Below are 26,357 nucleotides of genomic sequence, written 5' to 3' on the forward strand. Positions count from 1 at the left end.
CCCAGTTTAAAACTTTTATTTTTTTCCTAATTTTTTAAAATGTATATCTACAAAGTAAACTGTATTTTAACTTAAGTTACATAATGGTCAGGTGGGAAGTGGGATCACCTTAGCCATCAATTCATAAATACTTCAGTCCTTTTAGCCAAACTTGTTATTAATTACAGGAAGATTTTAATTTGTTTTAGTTTGGTTAGAACCTGTTCTTAAGTCTTGAATGCAGCAATAGTAGCAGCAATTAAACAGTCACTTTAATACTGTCCAAGTCGGAAGAATTTTCATATCAAGGTGCAGACAAAATGCAAGCTCCGGTTCATTTTTTTACCTTCTCAATTCTTAAATTGGCAAGCCAAATCAAGTTTCACTTAGGGACCCTCTACAGGTGGGGGGGGAAGAGTGAGGAGTCCTTTCTGTTATCAGCACAACTCTAAACTAATAAAACCTTTGTCCACTGCAACAATCTGTTTGAACATTCTGACTGGGAGAAGAACGCACATGTAGCATGATGAGAGCTGTGTGGATTCTCTCTGTGTGAAGACAGACAGCTGTGTGAAGACTCAGAGCGAGGATGGTAGAGGGGTCCATGTTCTCCACAGTAACCCTCTACAGCTGCTGCTGATGGTGCTGTTGTACTGCAGGGACATAAAATGGAGCAAATCATTGAGATTGGCCAGTCGTGGTTAGATTAGATACAGTTGCATGTCAGCATTTATTAATATCCGTTTTCAACCCAAATGATCATTAGCAAAAAGGCTGGGAAATGGGATCAAACATTGATATGATGAACAACCCATTTGCCCCAATTTAAGACTTGTAGTGTTTAGTTGAACAAGCAGCAAAGACATCCGTCAGGTGACTGGAGAAGTCCTCCCCCTGAGGCATGTAGGGATGGGGTTTCATAGGGACGTACCTTGGGGGTGAGCCAAGTAAGAGAAGTGAGCAGTGGAGGACACTGGGATGGGGTTGAGGGCATTCTGGGCGAGTTGGGACTGGGGGCCACCTGGCTGCTGGGTGGCCATCAGCATCATCTGAGGGTGGCCAGGGTTACCATGGTGGGATTGCACCATCCCAGACTGGATATGGGCCTGAAGAGGGAGAGAACAAGACAGAGAAAAAAGATTAGTAGAAAGAGATACATACAACTGTTACTGACTCCATAAAAGTGATGAGTGTTTTTGTTCCTGGGACCACTAACCTGCTCATATAGTATGTACTCAGAGTGAAGGGAAGGGCTTCTGAAGGTGGAGCTCACCTGCTGCATGTGGGCCATGTGGGAGGGGTTGTAGCCGTGCTGCATCTGCTGGGGGTGGAGGTAGACGGCCTGCTGGGCCGAGGAGAAGCTGCCCTGGGGGGACTGGGGGTTGGGCCCCGGGGTCATGGAGGGTGGGGTGGGGGCCAGGGCCTGGTACATCTGCTGCTGGGGCTGGTTGCCCATGTGCAGGGCCTGGGCAGCTGCAGCAGCCTGGTGCTGCTGGACGGGGCTGGGGGCCGGGTGGTTGCCACTGTGCTGCACGCCCTGCTGGGACTGGCCTGTGGGGGTGGCCGAGGGCTGGGGGTGGGAATGCAGTGTGGTATTGGGGTGGGCGTACTGCTGCGGCATGGGGCCCTGTGACACTGGAACCCCCAAACAAAGACTGGGTTATTGTCACGGACCAGACAGAATACACAGAAACGTCAACATGTTTGCTTTGCCAAAACAAAATAATCTAACGTTTATTGCGCAATCGCACACCATTTATGCTTTTTACATGGAATTAGAGTGGCTATGCAACCGTGTTACAAATCTCTTTACCACTGGTCTCAGAACCAAAATAGAGAAGCTGATTTGGTTCTGAGTGGTGAGATGAGGTACATACACACAACCAGATAGTGGGAAAAGTAGAAAATGTGGTCTGACACACATACACACAGGGGAGTCTTACCGTACATGGTGTGAGTCTGTTCACCATACTGGGTGGTGGAAGAGACCAGCTGGCCAGGATGGCCGTGGGTGGGAGGGGCCATCATCCTGGCCTGACCCTGAATCACCGGGCTGAACACATGCTGGGCCTGGGGGGGGGGGGGGGGAGACGGGGAACTCACTGCCTGCACATGTGTGTGTTGTCCTATTCCAAAGACACTGCTGATGATTTTAAGGCATTCATGCAATCATTGGAGTATTGGAATACCTTCTACAAGCCCTGAAAATCTATAGGGTCTTCTGTCCATTATTCATGGTCCATAGAAGTGAGTAGAGTAGTTATTTTGGCAGATTTACCTGTGACTGGTAGTGGGGCATCAGTTGCTGGCTGGTAAACTGCTGTGGGCTACAGGTGAAGTACTGGGCTGAGTAGGCAGGGCTCTGGGCCACGATGGGCGGCCCCGCGGCCGGGTGCATCATGGTGGGCGTGCCCTGGGGGTGGTGCTGGTCTGACCTCTGCTGGGGCATGTTGGGTACTGCAGCAGCCAGTGGCATACCACAACAACAACCGTTCAGAACACAACATCCAGAATAACAGGAGAGATATCTGGGTGGGCAACCTTTTAAATAAATTATTTGTCTACAATGCTGAATCCATCTATGATGACATACACCCTATGAAAATGCTGAATTCCAAAAGCACCGCAGCACTGTTAGTGTAGCTGTTTGACTTTCCAGCAGACTAGACAACGCCATCAAAAGCTCCACACATTAAGCAGCGCTATCACCCGATGCAGGCCAGCTGTTACGACTACAAAACAAATGAATATTTACTGCACAAAGTCATGAGAATGTCTTCACTATGCGTTTGCCAGACAGCTTTGGCTCCATGTGCACACATTGGTGTGTGCGGGGGCAGCATGTCTGACTTCTGGAAGCAGGCTTTGGCTGTTAATTTGGCAGCTGCACTGTGCTATTGGTGAGGACAAGGAAGACATGAGACAGCGTTGCCAGTGAGCAGTCTCACCCTTACCTTGTCTGTAGGGCTTGGACTGGCTCAGCGTCATAGGAGGCATCTGGACATGGTACATGGCTGGAGACTGGCAGAGACGATCAGAAGAACACCAGGGTTAACCCACTGATTTCTCAGCCCCTCTTGACCCCTTACCCTTTCAACTCTGACCTCCTCATACACCCACAATCCATGTTCACAGCATGCCTTGTAAACTTGAAGAGAAGAAAGGTTGTCTGGTCTCATGCATACACCTGTCTGTCCACACTGGGCCCCCCTTCTATCAGCTGGATGACTATGACCCATGCACTTACTATTCTACGTTCATCTGCACATTATTAATGCAGGCTAATCAAATAGCAACATTTGCTCACATACAAAGACGAGAATTGCTCTGTATTTCTTCAGTTTGTGAATGAAGACAGTCTTAGGTAAAAAAAAAAAATGCTAAGGCAGCGAGACCATTAGTTGTCAAATGAACCAAAGTAAGCTGTTAAAAACGAATATAAGATCGACAACTGGAAACAATTGCAATAAGAAATTGGCAAACCAACATCTGATGGGACATTTTCAAGCAAGCAAAACATCACATACGGATTTGGGCATAAGGTAAGAAAAGAGTAGAAAGCTTAAGAAATGCACAAACCTTCCAGATAATGCTTTTCTAATGGAGAGAGGAAAGGGAGAAACAACAGAACCATTCTTTAGTTGCTTATTTGTGGTAACTAGAAAATGTTTCTCTCTCAAGTGACTAATGTTGGATCACCATAGCAACTTCAAGACCAAAATAGATTTATTTCTTACAATATCTGCCACAAAGTGATTTATTGTATGTGCTTTTGGAGACAGCGCAAGTCCAGAGATCTCCCATCACACAATTGCAAAGTTCACAACGGATTCACTAGTCTCAAACTGTATTCTAGGGCTGGGCGGTATACCGTATTTTTCTATATACACCGGTATTTATGCACAGACCGGTTTGGGTTTTTACTTTACCTTCTATAAGGGTATTTGAATGTTTGTTTAATGTGATACGCAGTGTGTAACGTTCATTTTTATAGTTTACTCCACTACTCGGGTCATCCCTCCATGCCGCTTCCACACAGACCTAGTCCCACCCCGTCACTCAAGGAGCGCATGTTGTTGTTGCTTGACCACTGGACACTTTCCTTCAGGTCAATGCAGCACATGCAACAATTTTTCCACTTTGATCTTAATATAAATCCACAAGCATACTAAATTTACAATATTAGTTTGTGTTTCTTACATCTGCAAACAGCTAGTTTGTATTTTCTTAGCAAGTTTAGCTAAATTGTGTTAGCCACTAATGCTAATTGCAAGTTAGCTGACAAGCTAACTAGTCATATGTTGGGTGTATGAATAAAGATTTAATGTAGTGAAAGACTATAGGGTCCCCTTGGAAACACTGATCACCACTTTGGTTCCTACCCAGTCACAATAGCTCGTCCATGGAATTTTCATTCGTTGTCATGTCACTGTTCAAAGTGCCCACTATTATTTATATTCTATTTCCAAAAGTTCACCCAAGTGGTTTGATCTAAATCGCAATTGCAACATCTGGTTAAAAATAAGGTGCAGTATTTTTGGCCATATCGTGGCAGTGTGGAAATGATCTCAAATGAGTGCAGGAAATGCAGAAAATGATGTTAAATGCAGGAAATTATTTTAGGTTGAAGTTGAATTAAACAGTATAAAACAACCAGAATGGAGAAAGACCCATTAAAATGACTTAGAATGTATGTGTTGCCACCCTAGGGTCACGCACTACTAAAGAAGCAAATGTAGAACTTTTAAGAATCAAAAACAAAATACCGTCAAATTTTGGGGGGAAAAACAGATGACATTTTGGCGATATCGCCCAGCCCTACTGCATTCACTCCCGAGTTCTACATTACTCCCAACTGGCCTACACCAAAACAGGACTAGCATCAAGACAATGCTACTGTCTACTGACAGGAGATACTCAGAAAAAAAACATTAATTCAAGCTCAACTCAAACCCACCTGAAGTCTCCCGAAATGTCACAAACCAATACAAAGAAGCAGTAGGCTACTCTACATGACTTCAGACAGTGAGTGAATGACTGTGGAATGGTGAAACGGTGACTTGTCAGGCAAAAGTAGGAAGAAAGGGCCTCTAACATATGCATGCCACAACTGCATATAAGGACAGATGGATCACAGAAATACCCCCAAACTATAAAACACTAACGGTAGTGAAGCAAAAACGTAAAAGGTGATCCTTCTGGTTGGGAATGATACATTCCAGGGTTTTTTTCTGGGTCAAAGTGGGGCTTAGGTGGTGGACGTGGAGGGGCCGTGGGCATGGTCACTGGTGCGGTCTCTGACCAGAAATTTTAGAGACTCTCCCATTGTCCGCAGTGACATAATGTAGCTGTTATATAGCTAATTTACTCCTATCTACACATCTTGCCATGGCTTATGCTATTTGTGTGACTCAAATGTAACAAAATCAATGTGGGCCACATGCCATGACAAAGATGGTCCTGAATGAATCATTTGGGGAATTTGATTGTCCCTGACTGATCTTAAAATAAATAAAAACTCCATAATGTTTTCTACATACTTTACAGCTGGTTTTAGTCATTTAAGTTTACACGGAACCTTTTCACATCCCACTTTTTTATTTTTTACTGTTTGGACATAAGTGGCCTGAAACACTTAGGCGGCCCGCCCTAGACTTTTCTATACAGAAAAAACTAGAGGTCGACCAATTAATCGGAATGGCCGATTTAAATAGGGCCGATTTCAAGTTGTCATAACGATCGGTAATCGGCATCTTTGGACACCGATTATGGCCGATTACATTGCACTCCATGAGGAGACGGCGTGGCAGGCTGACTACCTGTTATGCGAGTGCAGCAAGGAGCCAAGTTAAGTTTAATGCTAGCTAGCACCTTATCTTATAAAAAAAAAAAAAATCTTCACATATTCACTAGTTAACTACACATGGTTGATGATATTACTAGTTTATCTAGCTTGTCCTGCGTTGCCTGTTAATTTATCATTGAATCACAGCCTACTTCGCCAAACGGATGATTTAACAAGCGCATTCGCGAAAAAAGCACTTTCGTTGGACCAATTTGTACCCAACCATAAACCCCTTAAAATCATTACACAAATATATATTTTTAAACATGCATATTTAGTTAGTATTGCCTGCTAACATGAATTTCTTAACTAGGGAAATTGTGTCACTTCTCTTGCGTTCTGTGCAACAGAGTCAGGGTATATGCAGCAGTTTGGGCCGCCTGGCTCGTTGCGAACTAATTTGCCAGAATTTTACGTAATTATGACATAACATTGAAGGTTGTGCAATGTAACAGCAATATTTAGACTTCTGGATGCCACCCATTAGATAAAATACGGAACGGTTCCGTATTTCACTGAAAGAACAAACGTTTTGTTTTCGAAATTATAGTTTCCGGATTTGACCATATTAATGACCTCAGGCTCGTATTTCTGTGTGTTTCTTATATTATAATTAAGTCTATGATTTGATAGCGCAGTCTGACTGAGCGGTGGTAGGCAGCAGCAGGCTCGTAAGCACTTTACTGCGTTTGCCAGCAGCTCTTCACAATGCTTCAAGCATTGCGCTGTTTATGACTTCAAGCCTATCAACACCCGAGATTAGGCTGGCAATAATAAAGTACCTATTAGAACATCCAATAGTCAAAGGTATATGAAATAGAAATGGTTTAGAGAGAAATAGTCCTATAATAACTACAACCTAATACTTCTTACCTGGGAATATTGAAGACTCATGTTAAAAGGAACCACCAGCTTTCATATGTTCTGAGCAAGGAACGTAAAACGGTAGCTTTTTTTACATGGCACATATTGCACTTTTACTTTCTTCTCCAACACTGTGTTTTTGCATTATTTAAACGAAATTGAACACGGTTCATTATTTATTTGAGACTATATAGATTTTATTGATGTATTATATTAAGGTAAAATAAAAGTGTTCATTGAGTATTGTTTTAATTGTCATTATAATATATATATTTTTTAATTCGATTAATCGGTATCAGCTTTTTTTGGTCTTCCAATAATCGGTATCGGTGTTGAAAAATCATAATCGGCCGACCTCAAAAAAAAAAAATACTAATAATAAAAAATAAAAAACTTAATTCCGTCTTGTTGTACCACAACACACACGCACAGACAGACAGAGACAGAGAGCAAGAGCAGGAGATATGGGATGAGGTGAAAGGAGGGTGAACTAAATATTTTAGGACCCTCATCCACCTTCCATGCTGCTTAGCAACTGTGCATGCCAATCATACACCAATTATCATTTCAGGGGGATGTCTCAGCTTTCACAATATTCTTCTTCTGACCTGCCAGAGTTGTGGGGGCATGCAAGGGGATGGAGTCTGTGTGTGTGTGTGTGTGTGTGTGTGTCGTCTCACCTGGACTCCAGGGCTGACAGGGGTCAGAGGGTACATCTGGGGGAAGTAGACCTGTTGAGGCTGCTGCATGACGATAGAGGGGCTGGGCTGGCCTTGGGGCCGAGGGGGGGTCGGGGTGGTGGCCGGCTTTGGCTGCACACACAGGCACATATTACAAAGTCTTTTCATCTTCAAAAGGAATATCGATCTCAAGCAGAGATATCAAATAGCAGAAACAGAAGATGCAGCCTATGTGGGGAGTCAAACTGACCTGAGGAGTGAAGACCCTGGGTTTGAACTCGTGGGCATTAGGATTCAGAGTCGACTTTCTCATTTGACTGCGGAGCGGGAAAAAGGAATACATTAACATAAAAGACAGAAAATAATTTATTTCGGCAACGCGAGAGCTCCAGGATGATCAATTTCTCTCAGGTTGGCTGTTTAAAGCTGCACTCCATTTGTGCCTACCCTCAAGAGAGGCCCACTACAACACCAACTCAAATGGAACAGATGCATGGCCATGACACTCACTCTGCCTCATCCTCTTCCTTGTCTTCAGGCTTGGCTCCTCCGCTGAAGTTGGGTGCAGATGTCTGGATGCCCTGCGAGGTCACGTCAGGCCCCCTGTTCTGCTCCGGGGCGGGACAGAGGGTAGAGGACAGGGAGGGGGATGGTGCGCCAGGGCTGTCTGGCTTGTTGCTCCTGGCGGGGACCACAGGGCCCTCATACACCTCCAACCCCTTGTCCAGAGGAAGCTGCTTGGACTTCTCTCCCGTGTCCTGTGGAGGCTTAGTCACCATCTGCTGAAACTGTGGGTCTGGGTTAGAGCTGGACTGCAACTGAGAGAGCGAGATGAGTTTTAGATGGCTGTACTAACAAAGATTATTTATGACATTTTCTGTATTTTACTGTCCAGAGATACTTCTTCCTGAAGGAAAGTGAGGACACCTAACTTACCCTAAAATCTACACTAAATTTCTTTAAGTTGTCTATTTGTTTTCTGTGGTCTGGTGCCATGGAGGGGGGTCCTGCAGAGAGAAAGTGAAAGATCATGAGACGTTTCACCAATACAGAAATAGAGATGCATTTCAGACAATACAATTGGATCCTCCTCAAAATATGAGCTGTGTCCACGCTGCAGACCTTTAGAGAGGGGTCTGCTGATACTAGGGGGGCTCTCCAGGGGTTTCATGTTCTCTTTGTTGACCGTAGGAGAGTTCTGTCTCGTCGCCTGGACCCGAGAATCTTTCGCTATATTAAGGGAAGAAAGAAGGGGAGAGTAAATTGTATCGTCAAGTGCCTTGTTTCAGATGGCGCTCGATTGACTGCTTTTAATATGAAAGTGACAGAGCTTCAGAGCATACAGCCAGAAAACAACAGAAGTATGGATGTCGATGGCAAGCAGACTTACCCTCTGCTGAGGAGGTAGCGGCCATATTGGGGGCAGGGCTAGCAGTAGGTGAGGAAGCTGACATTGGCGTGGTAACCGGTTCTACGGGAGCGGACCCAGTCTGGGGCGAGGGACCAGGAGAGGCCCCGCCCATGCTGTTCTGCCGAGGGGATCGAGGTCTGTGTGCTATAGGAGAGCAACAAACACCGTTATCCTACACACATCCAAAAGAGATACATCCCTTACACTACATAAGACTTCACAACTAAGATGAGAACATTTCATTGTCCAATAAGTTCACACAGAATGGAAATATGTCTTTAGTCTATCTAGGGCTGTCGCAGTGACCCTATTACCGCCACAACGGCAGTCACGAGTCATAACCACAGTCAAATTCCCTGTGACCACTGGTCAGGGTAAACCCATCCAAAATGGCGCAAATGAATGGCCCTGAATGGTAGCCTACAAAACTTGCCAACGAACCTCTAATGGCCTCGTACTCAGCACGCCATTGTCCCTCTAAATCACTTCATGATTTAATCATCTGAATGATGAGGACAATGGTGATGGGAGTCAGAGCTCCCGTTCTGAAATGGACACGAGAAAGAGCCCAGGACATGCATACATTTATTTATTTTAAAACCCGAAAGGATCTGAAGGACAACCGGTCCGATGAGAATGAGGGAAGCAGCAGAAGACATTGTTTTGCTACCTTATTAAACCGGAGCCGTTACAGAAAGAGAAGCACAGAGCGAGCATTGGTGCAGTAACTGAAAGGTCGCTGGTTTGAATCCCCGAGCCGGCAAGATCCTTGAGAAAGACCGGGGAGAGCCCCCCCCCCTTAGTATCAGCAGACCACTCTAAAGGTCTGCAGCCTGGACAGAGCTCTAAAATGTGAGGCACAGGGCTAGTAAGGAAAGGAGGATACCTAGTCAGTTGCACAACTGAATGCATTCAACCAAAATGTGTCTTATGCTTTTAACCAAAACCCTCAGAGAGAAGCAGGTTGCTGATTTAACAGGAAAAATCTACCCAAATCCACTAATTCCTTCAATTTACAGTGTTAAATAACTAATGTGTGAGTACAATATTTTTTGTGAACAAATGTTTAGTTTTGGCATTATGATAAAGGTGGGTAGCAAAATGGAAAATCGTTGGGGAAATCTGTTGCAGCTCAAGTCGACTACAAAATCCACAATCGAATGCTCTCTATGAGCTGGCTGGCTAGCTAGCAAACGTAGCTACACACAATAATAACAAAGACAATATCAGCACGTAACGTAGCAAATTGGGATCCAACCTGGGTCTGTAGCGACACCTCTAGCACTGATTCAGTGCCTTAAACCACTGCGCCACTCGGGAGGCACAAATATTACTTGAGGAGATGGGGAAATGTTGCCCATGCTATGAAAATGGACCACGCAGTGCATTCTGGGAAATTCAGGGACAAGGAGCACCCTCCTTTAAGGAGTGAATGTGAGTCTATTGGGCGCTAGCTCAAAACACAAATCTTTACCAAGATGTGAGATAATTAACTTGCCATCTGTAGTATCGTATAGCTTTGGAATCGTGACACTAAGTACTTGAGGAAAATAGGCATGTTTCTCAACATATACACCGACTTTGAGAAAGGGTTTGCGTGACAATTAGTTTAGCAACCGCGTGATGCAGGCATGGAGGGAGAGACCGCAACTACTGTTCTCGCCTTGGAATAACTTCTTGCTAGTTACCATCCCATCGGATTACATTGTACCGGTCTTGACTGCATCAAACCGAGAGAAGCTAGCTAACTTGGCTACTTGAGGCTAGCCATAATGTTACTTTGCATCTCACTATCCTACGGTTAGGCCAACATCACTACTTCACTCAAATTATAGCCTAAATACAAGCCTACCTGTTGGTTTTTGGTTGTTGTAGCCTATAAACTTCTTATGGCTGGGGGCAGTATTGAGTAGCTTGGATGAATAAGGTGCCCAGAGTAAACTGCCCGCTACTCAGTCCCAGTTGCTAATATATGCATATTATTAGTATATTTAGATAGAAACTTCAGAGTGTTTTCTAAAACTGTTTGAATGATGTCTGAGTATAACAGAACTCATATGGCAGGCAAAAACCGGAGAAAAAAATCCAACCAGGAAGTGGGAAATCTGAGGTTGGTCGTTTTTCAACTCATTCCATATTGAAGATAGTGGGATATTGGTCATGTTGCACTTCCTTAGGCTTCCACTGGATGTCAGTCTTTAGAATCTTGTTTGATGCTTCTACTGTGAAGTGGGGGCGAATGAGAAGGGAATGAGTAAGGTCTCTCCCAGCGTGCCACGAGCTGACCATGCGCGTTCATGTGAGAGTTAGCTTGAGTTCCATTGCATTTCTGAAGACAAAGGAATTTTCCGGTTGGACCATTATTGAAGATTTATGTTAAAAACATCCTAAAGATCGATTCTATATTTCGTTTGACATGTTTCTACGGACTGTAACGGAACTTTTTGACTTTGTCTGCTCCTAGTGAACGCGCGTCATGAATTTTGATTTGTGAACTGAACGCGCTAACAAAAGGAGCTATTTGGACATAATCGAACAAAACAAACATTTATTGTGGAACTGGGATTCCTGGGAGTGCATTCGGATGAAGATCAAAGGTAAGTGAATATTTATAATGCTATTTCTGACTTCTGTTGACTCCAACATGGCGTACTCAAATTATTGGTTTGCTTTTTCGGTAAAGTTTTTGGGGAATCTGACACAGCGGTTGCATTAAGGAGAAGTTTATCTAAAGTTCCATGTATAATACTTGTATTTTCATCAACATTTATGATGAGTATTTCTGTAAATTGATGTGGCTCTCTGCAAAATCACTGGATGTTTTTGGAACTACTGAACATAACGCGCCAATGTATACTGAGATTTTTTGATATAAATATGAACTTTATCGAACAAAACATACATGTATTGTGTAACATGAAGTCCTATGAGTGCCATCTGATGAAGATCAAAGGTTAGTGATTAATTTATCTCTATTACTACTTTTTGTGACTCCTCTCTTTGGCTGGAAAAATGGCTGTGTTTTTCTGTGAATAGGCACTCACCTAACAATCGTTTGTGATGCTTTCGCTGTAAAGCCTATTTGAAATCGGACACTGTGGTGGGATTAACAAGAAGTGTATCTTTAAAATGGTGTGAAATACTTGTATGTTTGAGGAATTTTAATTATGAGATTTCTGTTTTGAATTTGGCGCCCTGCACTTTCACTGGCTGTTGTCATATCGATCCCGTTAACGGTATCGAAGCCGTAAGAAGTTAATTGTCATTTTAATGCCATCTTCCATTGATTAGATATCCCCTAAATTGCTTGACACACAAGCAGATTAACAACGCAATCGTCTCGCCGAGGGAAGGATGAGAGCACATGCCTTTTTATGCAACTTTTTCCAAATCAATAGTCTCATGCAACACCTATGTTACGATTTCTAAGACATTCCCAGGTTTATAGGCCTATCACAACTAAATAATGCATTTTATTGTGACGGTGTAGGCTATATTAAATTGATTAATTTGACTTGTTCAAATGTAGATGTTCCAAAGGCGCACATTAGCAGCTTGTATGTGTGGAAGCCAGGAGATGGTAAACAGGTTATGTTAATTAACAGTCAAATGCCGTGAGACCGGCAGTCATTTGCATGACAATTAACGGCTGACAATCTTATGACCGCCACAACCCTAGGCATACCATTTGTCTATGTAATATAACCACACAGTGGCTATAACTGTAACAATCCAAGCTATTTTGCCAGGTGTCATTTCCACCCCAGTCCCGAAGGACAGATGGGGTTTCTTACCGCCGCTGACCACTGAAGACCAGGTGCCACCGGATGAGCTGCTGCGGGTAGCCGGGGGCACGGGCACCTCTCCTGGAGCATTGTGGGGCATGAAGTCTACTCCCGGGGGGACTCTACCCCCAGGGGGAACTCTGTGGGTGCGAGGGGTACGCTGGGTCTTTGGGGACATCCTGGGAGGGCCTGGAGGGAGAGAGATGGTTGTGACACATCACATCATTTAGCTAGAAGGAGCCCAGGTAGAGACTTATGAGCCACTAGTACCACAAACTATATGCAGCTAGGTGGACAATACAAACAGCTACTTACCACAGACAATATTACAAAATAATTGTGGAACAGTGATGGAAAAAACAGCATGAATACATACACCATCTTCCTTCACCAATACAACGGTCATCAATGCATCCAGTGGACGTAAACACTGACAAGTCTGTGACAAGCCTTTGATTAGTGCCTCCTGCTTTCAATGCCACACCATGGGAGTGTTACTGGAGAGAGCGACCAACACCACACAATTCACAATGCAATGTGTGCAAGGAGAGCGAGAGAGAGCAGGAGCGAGAGAGACAGGAGGAAAGTGGAGGTAGGGCAAAGAAGAAAAAACATCGAAGTCCAAAGACGTTTCTCAATTTAAAAGCAGCGTCTTGTAGTAGGAGATTAGAGACAGCAGCAGCACAGCCCTGCCCAGCGGTGCACGTGGCTCTGTGTGTTCACCACTCTGTTAGGAGGGAGGTAGCTACCTTCGGAGGACATGCGTCTACTGGGTATAGTGGAGATGGGAGCTGGAGAGCCGTGAGCAGAGGGGTGAGACGGGGGCCGGGAGGGCCGCGAGGGGGGTCTGGATGGAGGCCGGGTGGGCGTGGCCGCCCTGGGTGGGAGAGGGGAGGGGCCTGACTGGTAGCGGGAGGATGGCGATGGGCAGGAGGTGGCACCTGATAGGACAAATGACAATGAGCAGAGGAGAAATAAGGAGAAACGAGAGAGCAAGGACAGAAAGAGGACTGATAATAATGTGGAGCGAGGGGTAAAGACGAGGGATGGGTACACAAGGAAAAGGAGGGTGATTCAAGGAAAGGCAGGAAGAGGAGACTGGGTCAGCAGGTTGAAACAGATAGAAACAGCATAGCAAAGAATAAACTCCAGAGATTTTCTGATGAAAACAGTGTAAACTTGAAAAAAGGTCAAAGAAAGTTAGGACGCAGAACAAGATGACAACTCAGGAAATGAAACTGAACTGACATTCAAATTGTTAATGTAGAGAGAGAAACATGCAATTGTGTTTTTTGGGATGAGAGGATGATTACCGAGTACTAATGTCTGAAAGTCAAGGCCAAACTCGCCACGGCCAGTTTCCCAGACACAGATAAACATAGGCCTGGACTTGTGTCAGACTAAAAAAATCTTACAGGTGATCCGACAGTTGTGGTCTAAAGACCAGTTAGAATATACAATAAACTACGAGATGAACATACAGCTTAACTAAAGAAATACTTTAAAAACTAGGGATTGGGTAAATTCAGGACTGAGATAAGCTCATTCAAAAATAGCCAGTCATGTTCACACAACTGATCTCTACAGGATGCCTGTAAAAACCCATCTAGGGGTGGTCTGACGCAGAGACATCCTCTGGCTTTGACAATAGTGCCTTTCATTCAGTCATTGTGTGGTGCCCTAGATTTACTGGGGGAGGTTGGGTAATGGAATTATGTGCACGAGCAAAAAACACCACATCTGTCATTTTAGTCCTTTCTGAATCTGCCATGTCAGTCATTTTTATATGGCAGGAGTGTAACAATTCCATCCAGAATATCCTACTGTTGGCGAACTCCAAGGTCCTCTGATAATACTAGTCCCGTGCGAATCGACATCCCTGTGTTTTGCGAGAAATGTCTGAGTTTGACAGGTGTTGCTCACGGTTTGAGCAAGAAAACAATCACTGATTGGATAAATTGAACTAAGTGCTGCTCATAGCCTATATATGAAGGGCCAACATGTATCAACTTCCACAGTGAATGCTTTGGTTGATGTTTTGTGTGTGTGAATTGAATATTGCCAAATGCATCAGTGAAACATATTGCTCCTATGTAATACAACCCTTGCTGTTAATAGATCCCAAAGCAGCATACAACTGAGCTAAACCTTTGGAAATGACAAGTTAACTGTTTAGCTCCCATCTGAAGGCTGGGGGGCATTTAGGATGCCTTCTGCTGCGGATCGGTAAAATATTACACTTCCTTAATTCAAATATTATTTATCAACACAAGACCTAAAAGATGGTTTGGTATGGTTCAGAAAGTTGGAACCAAGCTCGATTTATCAGTGTAGCATATTGTCGCCTGGACTTGTTGAAATATCTTCACGCCTAGAAAAAAAACAGCCAGGCTTCCATCCCAAAAATTACAGGGACAGTTTAGGGAAAAAACTATTCTTGGCCGAATCGTCCTCTGGAATAACGGACATTCTGGGGTAATAAATACATAACCAACGTTCTCTAGTAATACTAGTCCCATGCGAATTGGACTTTAGTCTACACCTGTTGTTTACAAAGGATGTGACAAATAAAATGTGATATTGTTCCACACTCCAGGATGAACCAGGGTGCCGGGGGACCTTACCTCCGTTGACAACCCGCTGGTCAGCTCCAGAGCTGGGGGTGTAGTCGTGAAGACCTGGCCGGGGAGGTGGAGGTCCGCTGCTGCTCTGGACCAACCTGGGGGAGTTCTGACGACCCGCTCCCCATGACATGCCCTCTCTGTTCCTCTGACCCGGGGGAATGTACTTGTTTTCTCTATGGAGAGATCAGTGACCCAGGAGAACAAGTTAAAAACGAATGCAACTACCACAGTGTGAAACCAGATGTGCGAATTGGCAGCGGAATCGTGCAAACAACCTGCAAGTCTGCCTCTGCAATGTCCACAACTGAATGAGAGCTTAAAGACACTGCAGTATGCCAGTATGCTAGCCATACATGAGGCGAGTCGCAGCTGAACATGGATGCGAGTGATAGACGAACATTCAATTTACCGATGCTAGCATCAACTAATGGATTGTGAAAACCCACCTGTTGAGTGTGAGACCCACCTGTTGAGTGTGTGTTGCTCCCTCTCTCCCCTCACCACGGCGGTGTACTTCTCCTCCTCGCTGCGCTCGTCATTCTCCAGGGCCACGCGGGACTTGTAGGTGGAGCTGGCCTCGATCTCCTCCGCCAGTTGGGCCGCTCGCGCCTCCCGCTTCAGAAACTCCTCAGAGTTATCCCGCTCCAGGGCAACTCTGCATAGCAGAGCACAGCACAGGGCAAACCTTAGACACACACACCCCTGTACCCAAACAGGGGACACGCATGCAAAGCAAAGTGGGTGCTACACATTGTTAGTGGATGAGGTGAGTTCCTTCTTGATAAACCTGGCTGTGCCTGTATGACGCATGAGTGGACAGAGAGGAGCAGGAGTAGCTTACGTGTAGGTGGACAGGCTGCTGTCGTAGGTGGACTTGATGCCATACTGCTCTTCATTGTACTTGAACATGTCATTCGGGTCCCAGCCATTTGACTAAGAGGAGCGAGAAAACGAAAGAGGCAGAGAGGCTTTTGGTCAGATGATATAGACTATGAATGGAGAGTAAAAAACAACAATGCTCTGGAGTGAAGTGTCACCTAGCTCCAGATTTAGGATCAGCTTCCCCTGCCCCAATCCTAACCTTAAAAGGGAAACTTCGGGATTGATCTACTTCCCCAGAGTCAGATGCTACTGTAGACTTCCAGTCATTGTGCTAACGCTAGTTGGCATTGGCTGCAAAACTACCTCCAATTTCCTTCATACTGGACGCGGAGAGATAAAGGAGTTCATCGGACTCTGGGGAAGTAGACAAAGGACCTCATTGCCAAAATCCCAAAGTAACCCTTTAACCACTAAGGTGGAAAATAAACAGATCCCAGATCAGCATCTAGGTGCAACTTTGCCCACAGCAGCAGATAGTTCCATGCAGAGCACTAAATGGAAAGCAATACCACGTCTGTGTCCAGAGACTCCAGGCTGCCTGAGACCATGTGCTGCTGCCGCCCTCCATCCCACGGCTCTAGGTCCTTCTCCTTGTGTTCCCCGTTGATTCTGCCGCCCACTGCAGTGTCCGTGAAGTTATCTACACGTTACAACACACATTCATAGTTATATACAGCAGACAGACATGCATGCAAACACGGAGGGGATCACACATACACGCGCAGGCACACGCACAGGTAAATGATGACTGTGCAGGTGTGGAGAAGGCAGATAGCACATTATCTGCCTTTAAGAGCCAGGTGCACTCTGTGCTTTGGCAGTGATCATGTCAGGATAACCATTAGAGACAGTCACAACACAGAAGTAGCAGAATCATAGTGTTAACATTAGGGAGAACGAGTACAGAAATCAATGATGGTAAGCAAAATAAATCTATAAATAACATGCACTTAGATTACAGTCAAAGCATGAAAAATATGACTCCAGGCAGGTCAGACAATGTGGTCACGCAGAATTGATTGAATTATTAAAAAAGGAAAATTTGAGACCGCACTTGTCATTTTTAAACGAGAGATATTTTAGCACAATTCAACATCTTTGTAAGTACTTTTGTTTCAGTTGCATTTATTCAATAGAGTCAACCAAAGCTCTTTAGAGAATCAAGCCATTTGAATATTTTAATCAGAGGTCGACCGATTAATCAGAATTGCCGATTAATTAGGGCTGATTTCAAGTTCTCATAACAATTGGAAATCGGTATTTTTGGACACCGATTTGGCGGAATTGAAAAAAAATTGAAAAAAATGTACACCTATATTTAACTAGGCAAGTCAGTTAAGAACACATTCTTATTTTCAATGAAGGCCTAGGAACGGTGGCTTAACTGCCTTGTTCAGGGGCAGAACGACAGATTTTTACCTTGTCAGCTTGGGGATTCATTTTTGCAACCTTCTGGTTACTAGTCCAACGCTTTAACCACCTGCCTTACATTGCACTCCACGAGGAGCCTGCATGGCAGGCTGACTACCTGTTACGCGAGGGCAGCAAGAAGCCAAGGTAAGTTGCTAGCTAGCATTAAACTTATCTTATAAAAAACAATCAATCTTAACATAATCACTAGTTAACTACACATGGTTGATATTACTAGTTTATCTAGCGTGTTCTGCGTTGTATATAATCGATGCGGTGCCTGTTAATTTCTCATCGAATCACAGCCTACTTCGCCAAACGGGTGATGATTTAGCACTGTCGTTGCACCAAACCTAACCATAAACATCAATGCCTTTCTTTAAAATCAATACACAAGTATATATTTTTAAACATGCATATTTAGTTAATATTGCCTGCTAACATGAATTTCTTATAATTAGGGAAATTGTTTCACTTCTCTTGCGTTCCGTGCAAGCAGTCAGGGTATATGCAGCAGTTTGGGCCGCCTGGCTCGTTGCGAACTGTGCGAAGTCCATTTATTCCTAACAAAGACCGTAATTAATTTGCCAGAAGTATACATAATTATGACATAACATTGAAGGTTGTACAATGTAAGAGCAATATTTAGACTTATGGATGCCACCCGTTAGATAAAATACGGAACGCTTCCGTATTTCACTGAAAGAATAAACGTTTTGTTTTCGAAATGATAGTTTCCGGATTCGACTATATCAATGACCAAAGGCTCGTATTTCTGTGTGTTATCATGTTATAATTAAGTCTATGATTTGATTTGGCAGTCTGACTGAGCGATGGTAGGCAGCAGCAGGCTCGTAAGCATTCATTCAAACAGCACTTTTGTGCGTTTTGCCAGCAGCTCTTCACAATGCTTCAAGCATATCAACTCCCGAGATTAGGCTGGTGTAACCGATGTGAAATGGCTAGCTAGTTAGCGGGGTGCGCGCTAATAGCGTTTCAAATCGGTGACGTCACTCGCTCTGAGACTTGGAGTAGTTGTTCCCCTTGCTCTGCAAGGGCCGCGGCTTTTGTGGAGCGATGGTTAACGATGCTTCGAGGGTGGCTGTTGTCGATGTGTTCCTGGTTCGAGCCCAGGTAGGAGCGAGGAGAGGGACGGAAGCTATACTGTTACACTGGAAATACTAAAGTGCCTATAAGAACATCCAATAGTCAAAGGTATATGAAATACAAAATGGTATAGAGAAATAGTCCTATAATTCCTATAATAACTACAACCTAAAACTTCTTACCTGGGAATATTGAAGACTCATGTTAAAAGGAACCACCAGCTTTCATATGTTCTCATGTTCTGAGCAAGGAACTTAAACGTTAGCTTTTTTACATGGCACATATTGCACTTTTACCTTCTTCTCCAACACTTGGTTTTTGAATTATTTAAACCAAATTGAACATGTTTCATTATTTATTTGACGCTAAATTGATTTTATTGATGTATTATATTAAGGTAAAAGAAAAGTATTCCTTCATTATTACAAATTAAAAATCGTCCGATTAATCGGTATCGGCGTTTTTTGTCCTCCAATAATCGGTATCGGCGTTGAAAAATCATAATCGGTCGACCTCTAATTTTAATGACAAGGGGGTTTGGCTGAAACAAGCCCAATATGAGGATTGACCCTTACAATATATAGCATCTAGCAGACACTTTTATCCAAGAAACTTACTGTCATGTGTGCATATATTTTCTTTTACATATGGGTAATGTTCCCTCAAATGTTGTCCGGCGCTGAGCAAATTTCAAGTCTGCAGAGCGCAAACTTCCAACATTGTGAAAATTCTATGCAACTTTTAATGTGAGTTTACAGTGAACACCAAGTTACAGTTTCAGACAGTGGTCAAGTAGGCTGTTTACTCATAATGTAGGCTGATCAGAGTGGCCTACCATCAAAAACAATGGAGAAATGCACACCATAACATTTTAACATGGAAATAGCTGTTCAATCATTCAGCCTACAATAGCAGCCAATGTGTGGTCAATGTAGGCCTACATTCCATGATACTTTTTAACCTGCTTATCCACTTGTCTTTCAGACAAGGAGGTGACTGAAAATGTGTTTTTTGACACAAGAAAGCACGTCACAAAATAAAATGCATTATTACTCCCATACCATTATGATAGCGAATCAGACAAATGATAATACCCTCTGCATATTGGCTACTTAGCTTATTCAAGACGTCTTAAAATACAACACTGTCCCTTTTAAGACAAAAAAAGCTCTTCAGCCGACTCACTTTTCAAAGGTCTAGAAATGTACACGTTTTGTGCTCTTGTAGGAAGCAATCAGCATACCACCCTGCATACCACTGCTGGCTTGCTTCTGAAGCTAAGCAGGGTTGGTCCTGGTCAGTCCCTGGATGGGAGACCAGGTGCTGCTGGAAGTGGTGTTGGAGGGCCAGTAGGAGGCACTCTTTCCTCTAGTCTAAAAAAAATATATCCCAATGCCCCAGCGCAGTGATTGGGGACACTACCCTGTGTCGGGTGCCGTCTTTCGGATGGGACGATAAACGGGTGTCCTGACTCTCTGAGGTCATTAAAGATCCCATGGCACTTGTCTTAAGAGTAGTGGTGTTTACCCCAGTGTCCTGGCAAAATTCCCAATCTGACCCTCAAACCATCACGGTCACCTAATAATCCCCAGTTTACAAATTGGGTCATTCATCCCCGTCCTCTCCCCTGTAACTATTCCCCAGGTTGTTGCTTTAAATGAGAACGTGTTCAGTCAACTTACCTGGTAAAATAACGTTTTTTTTGGTATCACTGCCCCCTTTTGCCGACAAAAATGATCTATAACTGGGCTAATAAATCACTAACTAGCAAAGGATATGAACAAAATGTGCATACATGCAGCTCTCACGTTGATCAAAACAAGCGCATCTACTCACGACCACTCATGCTGTAAACGCATTCCAGTTCAACGTGAACGGCACAGATTCATATGGCAATGGTCTATTTGCATAAAGGCCTACTGCAGCTCTGATTGCTTATGCCGCAAAGGTCTGTGTAGAGTACGAGCTGAGTCGTGCGTGTCAACGCAATAGAATCCTACGCCGATGCGTTTTGCCTACAACAAAACCTCTTGCATAGTTATGTTTCGGTATGTTGCATTGAAAGTGGCTAATATTGTGTTGATTCAATCACAATTCCCACAGTAAAGGGAAACTTTGATAGTGTTAACTAAAAGGGGAAAACTCTAGAAAGTTGAGTGACATTCAATCTTGTGCTTCTCTGCGCAGGCTGATATTTATTTTGTGTGGCAGTCCCGGGGAGCTGCTTGCAGCTTAGAGGGAACATTGCGTATGGGTGGTCCTGGGAATCGAACCCACTATCCTGGCGTTGCAAAAGCCATGCTCTACAGAGGACCCTTAAAGTACTGCCTTTCCTCAAAGCTTTTGAGGTTTTACTGTTTACCCCCTTACCATCAAAATGAACATGTGTATGCGTCAACAACAACAAAAAGGTGCAAGAGCAGAAAACAGCATATTACCTGTGTCAGTAGAGACTACACCCATTTGAGGAGAAACACATGGAAGAGAGAGTCAGTTGAGAGAAGACAGGTAGCCTAACCCTGGGGTTCCCAACCTTTTCCCTGAAGCACCACTATGTATATACTAATGTTTCCATTCCAACCACACAGCTACATTTCTTTAATCTACAAAACAAATGGGTTTTCTGGTGCATTACCTGAGACTTAGCTCAGTGAAATATCTGGCACATGGCAATGAGATACTGTATGCATTTAACATGTGGCCTTTGCTATTTGTCAGCTAGAAACTGGGTTGGCTACAACAAGAACCTGGACACCCAGGGATGCTTCAGGAATGGCTGTGGGGAAGCACTGATCTAACCCACCTACTTCACACAGTAACACTTCACTAGTTGATTTCATTAATGCTAACTAGCAGAGTCTATCGTTGCTCACTGTGCACTGCTTGAGTCCTGACAGGTTTAGAGGTAATATAGATATATTGGATCACAGCCTTATTGAGTACCCCTGCAGTGCCTGGGAGACATTCGGAGCAATCAATACTTCACATTATTACTCAATGACTGGCCACAGAGGGAGCATTCAGTTCAGGCACATGATCTAGCCTTGGTTCTGCTTCTAGACATGATAACAATTCACACAGGAGGAATGGGCGATCTTTGTATTGGCCAATAAATAGGCATTTCCTCATGCATCCAACCAACTCAAGTTAACTTTGTAGGTGTAGCTATGTCTTTAAGGGGCCAGTGACAACCTTGAGTGTATAGGTCTTGACATAAGGATGTACCTTTTCTGGCAAAATTGAAGTCCACGTCTCTGAAGTGCACCACCACCACGTCGGAAGCCTTGAAGATAATGCTGTCCACGAGGTCTTCCTGTCGCAAGCCCACACTGGGCCCAGGACTCTTTATGTTGGCCGCATCCAGAACCAGGTCACACTGGGGGACGGACGACAGAGTGGTGAAGTAGAGAGCGCCATCAACTATCACTGTAAACGCTTAGGTTAGCCTACTCCCCGAAGGGAATACATGGTTGTATTTTATATTTGGGGTTTATGTGTGCGATGCGAGATTATGAACACTGCATCAGTAAGTGAGCCATGTAAAGCATTTTCCCTTTAATAAATGGACAACAAGGCTGTTAAACTTGAAGCATATGTTGCATGTAAGGACCACTGTGTGTAACCCTTTTATGTTACCAAGAAAGATAGAATATGCTTGGCCTCAAGTATTATACTAATAATAATCATTCAGCAGACGATTTTACCAAAAGCAACATACAGACATGCGTGCACACATTACATGTATGGGTGGTCCCAGGAATCGAACCCACTGCCCTGGCGCTACAAGCACCATGCTCTACCAACTAAGCTACAAGGGACCAGGTCATACAACACAGCTCTAGCCATAACAATTAAAATGTACTTATTGTCACCCAATAGGAAAAATGTGGCTTTGACATTGCTTTATGTGATTGTCCTTACCTCTGGGCTGTATGTTTTAAACACTCCATCATAAACCATTCCATTTTTTACTTTCAGTTCACAATTGGTTCCCTGCAAATGAAGGGAGAAAGAAATTACTCATCATACACACGAGATGTACGGTCACGTTCCAACTCAACTAAGACAACTGACTTGCTGCTAAGAAGTATCTCCATTGGCAGTCTGAAACCATTTAAACAAAGTTCACTCCTAAAAACATATGCCTCTTAATTAAAACAATCTGTCAATCACACATGGCTTAATTATTCGCAAGGGAAGGTCTTTGGGAAAACAACATGAGGTACATGTCACTGTTGCTTGCTTGATATGCTTCAACGAGTCAACAGCACGAGTGGCATAGAGGTCTAAGGCACTGCATCTCAGTGCAAGAGGTGTCACTACAGTCCCTGGTTCGAATCCAGGCTGTATCACATCCACTCGTGATTGGGAGTCCCATAGGGCGGCGCACAATTTGCCCAGCGGCTTCCGGGTTTGGCCGTCATTGTAAATAAGAATTTGTTCTTAACTGACTTGCCTAGTTAAATGAAGGTTACAAATTTAAATGTGTAGTGTGCTGTCATTAGCTTTCCAGTGACATTAGACAAAAAAAAAAGCTTTGTTCAGAATTTCCCCTGCTTTGGGGAGAGGGGACACATCCAACATCCACAGTATCTGGCTCTGTTACCTCCGTCTAGAGATCGGTTATCAATTAGTTTCAAATCTTAAAATGTATTTGGTGTTGCCTGATCCTCACAGCCTTAATGCATCAAGTGATCGAGGAACATACCACTAATGATGTCAAGACATGGACCATCCTCATGTTTGCATATACACCATTAGAGACAACCTGAAAGACAAAACGTATTGATCACGCAATTCAAACCTGAGAGCCCAAAGCAAAATAACACCAAAGAATGGGTGTGCAAACATTATGGACAAAGAAGAGTGTGACAAACAGACAACCGTGTACCAGTATGCTGGGGGGGGTTCTCCCATAAAGAAAACAATAGTAGATATGATACCCTAGATAGTGACAAATCATTAGCTGCCAACTTTACATGCCTAATTCAAATAATGGGACAAAAAAACAAATCAAACAATGATAAATAATGAAACTGTTCACTTACTGCTGCTGAAGGTCCTTTGGCACTATGTCGTCCCCTTAAAAAAAAAAAATAATAATAATAATAGTCAATCTCATTATAATCCTCAAAATGACTCATTGCTGATTCTGTGACACAAAATAAATAGATAAATGCAGTGTTTGTCTTTCCACAGTCAAATAAACACTACACATATTTAATGAGTCCTGCATGCCCTGTAGTGATAATGATTCATATGGTTAAGTTTCACATGAAATATGACTGGCTAGATATTTTCACTAGCTGTGCAGTGGATACTTCACTTTCCCAAACACAATTTCCTTCTGGATTAGGGAATTCATTACTGAAATAATTTCAGTTTGCGCTTGCCTCCCTAACCCATATGTTGACAGTTTATATATGCATGGCTGGGTTAAACGTCTATGGTGCATGGGTCAGGACTCCGAAGTGTGGAATATGACTGTTGTTGGCCCCCTCCAAAAAAACATGCAACGATGGGACGTACTGTCCCTACCGTCAAAATAGTTTGCTATCAAAATAGACTGATATGTTGCTGAAATACAGCCCTTCTGGTTAACGGTAGTACTTACACAAGCCATGTTTCAAGGGCACAATTTTACACAAGCAGCAACTAAAACGTCAAGGTTGAAAGTCCTTCGTCGGTCTTTAAATTATATCTTCGCCACAAAATACCGCCACGCCCCCTTTTCTTTTGCAGACTTGCACGCACTTACAAGTTAAAAATGATTGCAACATCGTTGCTGTGACTCCGACTTCAAAACAAAAAAAGGTAGCAAGCTAGTTTGGCAATATGACTTGCAATCGCCGGTGTCAAAACTTCCATCTCGCAACAATATTTAAAGGCAAAACGTTGAGTGGTTATGTCCTGCCCACCTTTACTATACTGACTTATCCATTTGACGCCGATGCAATGATGGCATGAATTAAATTAATGAATGATAGAAAGCGTTACCTGGTTAACAGGGTAGTAGCCTAGCTAATTCTAGTTAAGAAGGTATAGCTAGCTAGCCGTTTGATTTCTAGCTGCATATGCATCCTCTTAACAGGATGATCCATCGAAGCAAGTGGCACAGGATACAAACCACTGCTAGCTAGCTATGCTCTCAATACTAGCTATGCTCTCAATACTAGCTAACTTACAAACAGACATGGCGCTACCAAACCAAAACGAGTTAGCTATGCTCTAAATACTAGCTAACTTACAAACAGACATGGCGCTACAAAACCAAAACTAGCTAGCTAAGTACGGCATTACTGCTGGAACATTCAGTACTACGAGACCGTGTCCAGCATCATTCGTAGGCCTAATTTGCTAGGGTCCGTGCTATCCAGGATCATCGACGTTCCTTACCCGTTGAAATTTAAAATGGTTACAGTAAGGCTAGGGACATCACAAGGATTCTGAATAGTATGGACCAACTAACTAGCTGAATAGAAACTTGCCTACCACAAACGACGTGCGGTTAGTTTAGTAGTCAGATAAGCATGAGCTGGCGCAGACCCAGATAAAATTATTTCGTGTCGAGGTGCTGACTAACGGTGAATAAATAAGCTATAAAAATAAGTCGCACACTTCATATATATAACCTCCCAGTAATCAATAAATTACTGTGAGGTTAGAGGTCGTTATATGGAGTGTGCGACTTTGTTTTTATAGCTTATAGTATAGCAGTCAGGGCGACACACACGTTGACATTTATCGTGGAAATATCAACTCCTGTAATAAAAGGCATAGTCAGCGATTGATAATTTCACAACGTTGTGATCATAATAATAATATGATTAGCTAAAATGTCGACTGAATAAATCACCTACCTGCCCAAATTCTGTCGTCCGCCACTTCCCCCGGCACCAGAGGCAGCGCCACTGCCGGGTTTGCGATTACCACCGGCCTGCTTCATTGACATGATGAGCCCATAAACGACGTGTGTGGTGTATTCCTAAAATCTCAAAAAGAATATACACTGCAACCAAATGACTAGATAATATTTAGAGATAGTTAACTAGTTAAAAAAAAGTAAACTTGATAACGTCGCTCAGCTACTCGCGCATGTGATTCCAAACCTATGAAAAGTTAGCTAGCCAACTTAGCTAGCTGTGTCAGTTAATGCCTTTTAAAAAATATAAGTAACGCTCTTAAAAAAAATAGAATATGCGCCGATTACACTTGTAACAAATGGGTGAATTAAAGCTCCTGTCAATTTGTTTTTCGATTCTGAAAATGTTTTTAAATTCCGTCAAACGGGATTTTCAGCTATGTCGGGTTCTCTCTTCGTTGCTACCAGCGAAAAGACCAAAACCAGTCTTGAAAGGAGACAAAACAGCGGAGGGATATACCGATTTCCGTCACGCTATGATCCCACCTAAATAAACTGCCCCTCGTCTTTTGACAACCGTAAAATGTTAATGTTTCGAATAAAATTATAATTATAAACCCAAATGAGTGACTGGAGGTCATCCACAGTCTAACCTTCAGGTATTTATTTCGGAGATATAAGACCTACAAATTGCACTATTTACAGGAAGTCAAGAGATCATCCGCAGCGGTAGCAAAGATTTGGCGGTACCATGGCATCCACGTGAGCCGGGTGCTAGAAGATCTTTGATCATGATGACACCCATTCATAAAAGAAACAGCTCAATTCGTGTTAAAGACATACAGCTACATCTTGAATAATGAAAAAATTGCATCAAAAAATCTTTCCATTTCCATTTAGTATTGACT

General features: G+C 43.4%; 1 protein-coding gene across 4 annotated transcripts; it reads right to left on the minus strand.

The window, feature by feature from the left end:
* LOC120045738 (ataxin-2-like) lies at window positions 1–25,948 on the minus strand. Of its 4 annotated transcripts, none has more exons than XM_038990703.1 (23): window positions 25,448–25,948; window positions 23,636–23,669; window positions 23,296–23,355; window positions 22,509–22,580; window positions 21,813–21,963; window positions 16,580–16,710; window positions 16,030–16,121; window positions 15,655–15,843; window positions 15,189–15,361; window positions 13,314–13,505; window positions 12,574–12,753; window positions 8,759–8,923; window positions 8,491–8,598; window positions 8,305–8,375; window positions 7,879–8,186; window positions 7,619–7,685; window positions 7,369–7,500; window positions 2,934–3,000; window positions 2,258–2,436; window positions 1,923–2,049; window positions 1,253–1,614; window positions 911–1,085; window positions 1–632 (listed from the first exon to the last, which is right to left on the minus strand). In XM_038990703.1, the coding sequence occupies exons 1-23, from the start codon at window positions 25,537–25,539 to the stop codon at window positions 604–606; spliced, it is 3,156 nt and encodes a 1,051-aa protein (XP_038846631.1). In that variant the 5' UTR covers window positions 25,540–25,948; the 3' UTR covers window positions 1–603. The 4 variants fall into 4 exon arrangements, with proteins under 4 accessions (XP_038846631.1, XP_038846824.1, XP_038846700.1 ...); XM_038990896.1 differs by lacking the exon at window positions 25,448–25,948 and adding an exon at window positions 25,080–25,100; XM_038990772.1 differs by lacking the exon at window positions 25,448–25,948 and adding an exon at window positions 24,202–24,328.
* Window positions 25,949–26,357: the final 409 nt, after the last annotated feature.

The sequence above is a fragment of the Salvelinus namaycush genome, chromosome 1 (genome assembly GCF_016432855.1).
Source record: "Salvelinus namaycush isolate Seneca chromosome 1, SaNama_1.0, whole genome shotgun sequence".
Lineage (NCBI taxonomy): Eukaryota > Metazoa > Chordata > Actinopteri > Salmoniformes > Salmonidae > Salvelinus > Salvelinus namaycush.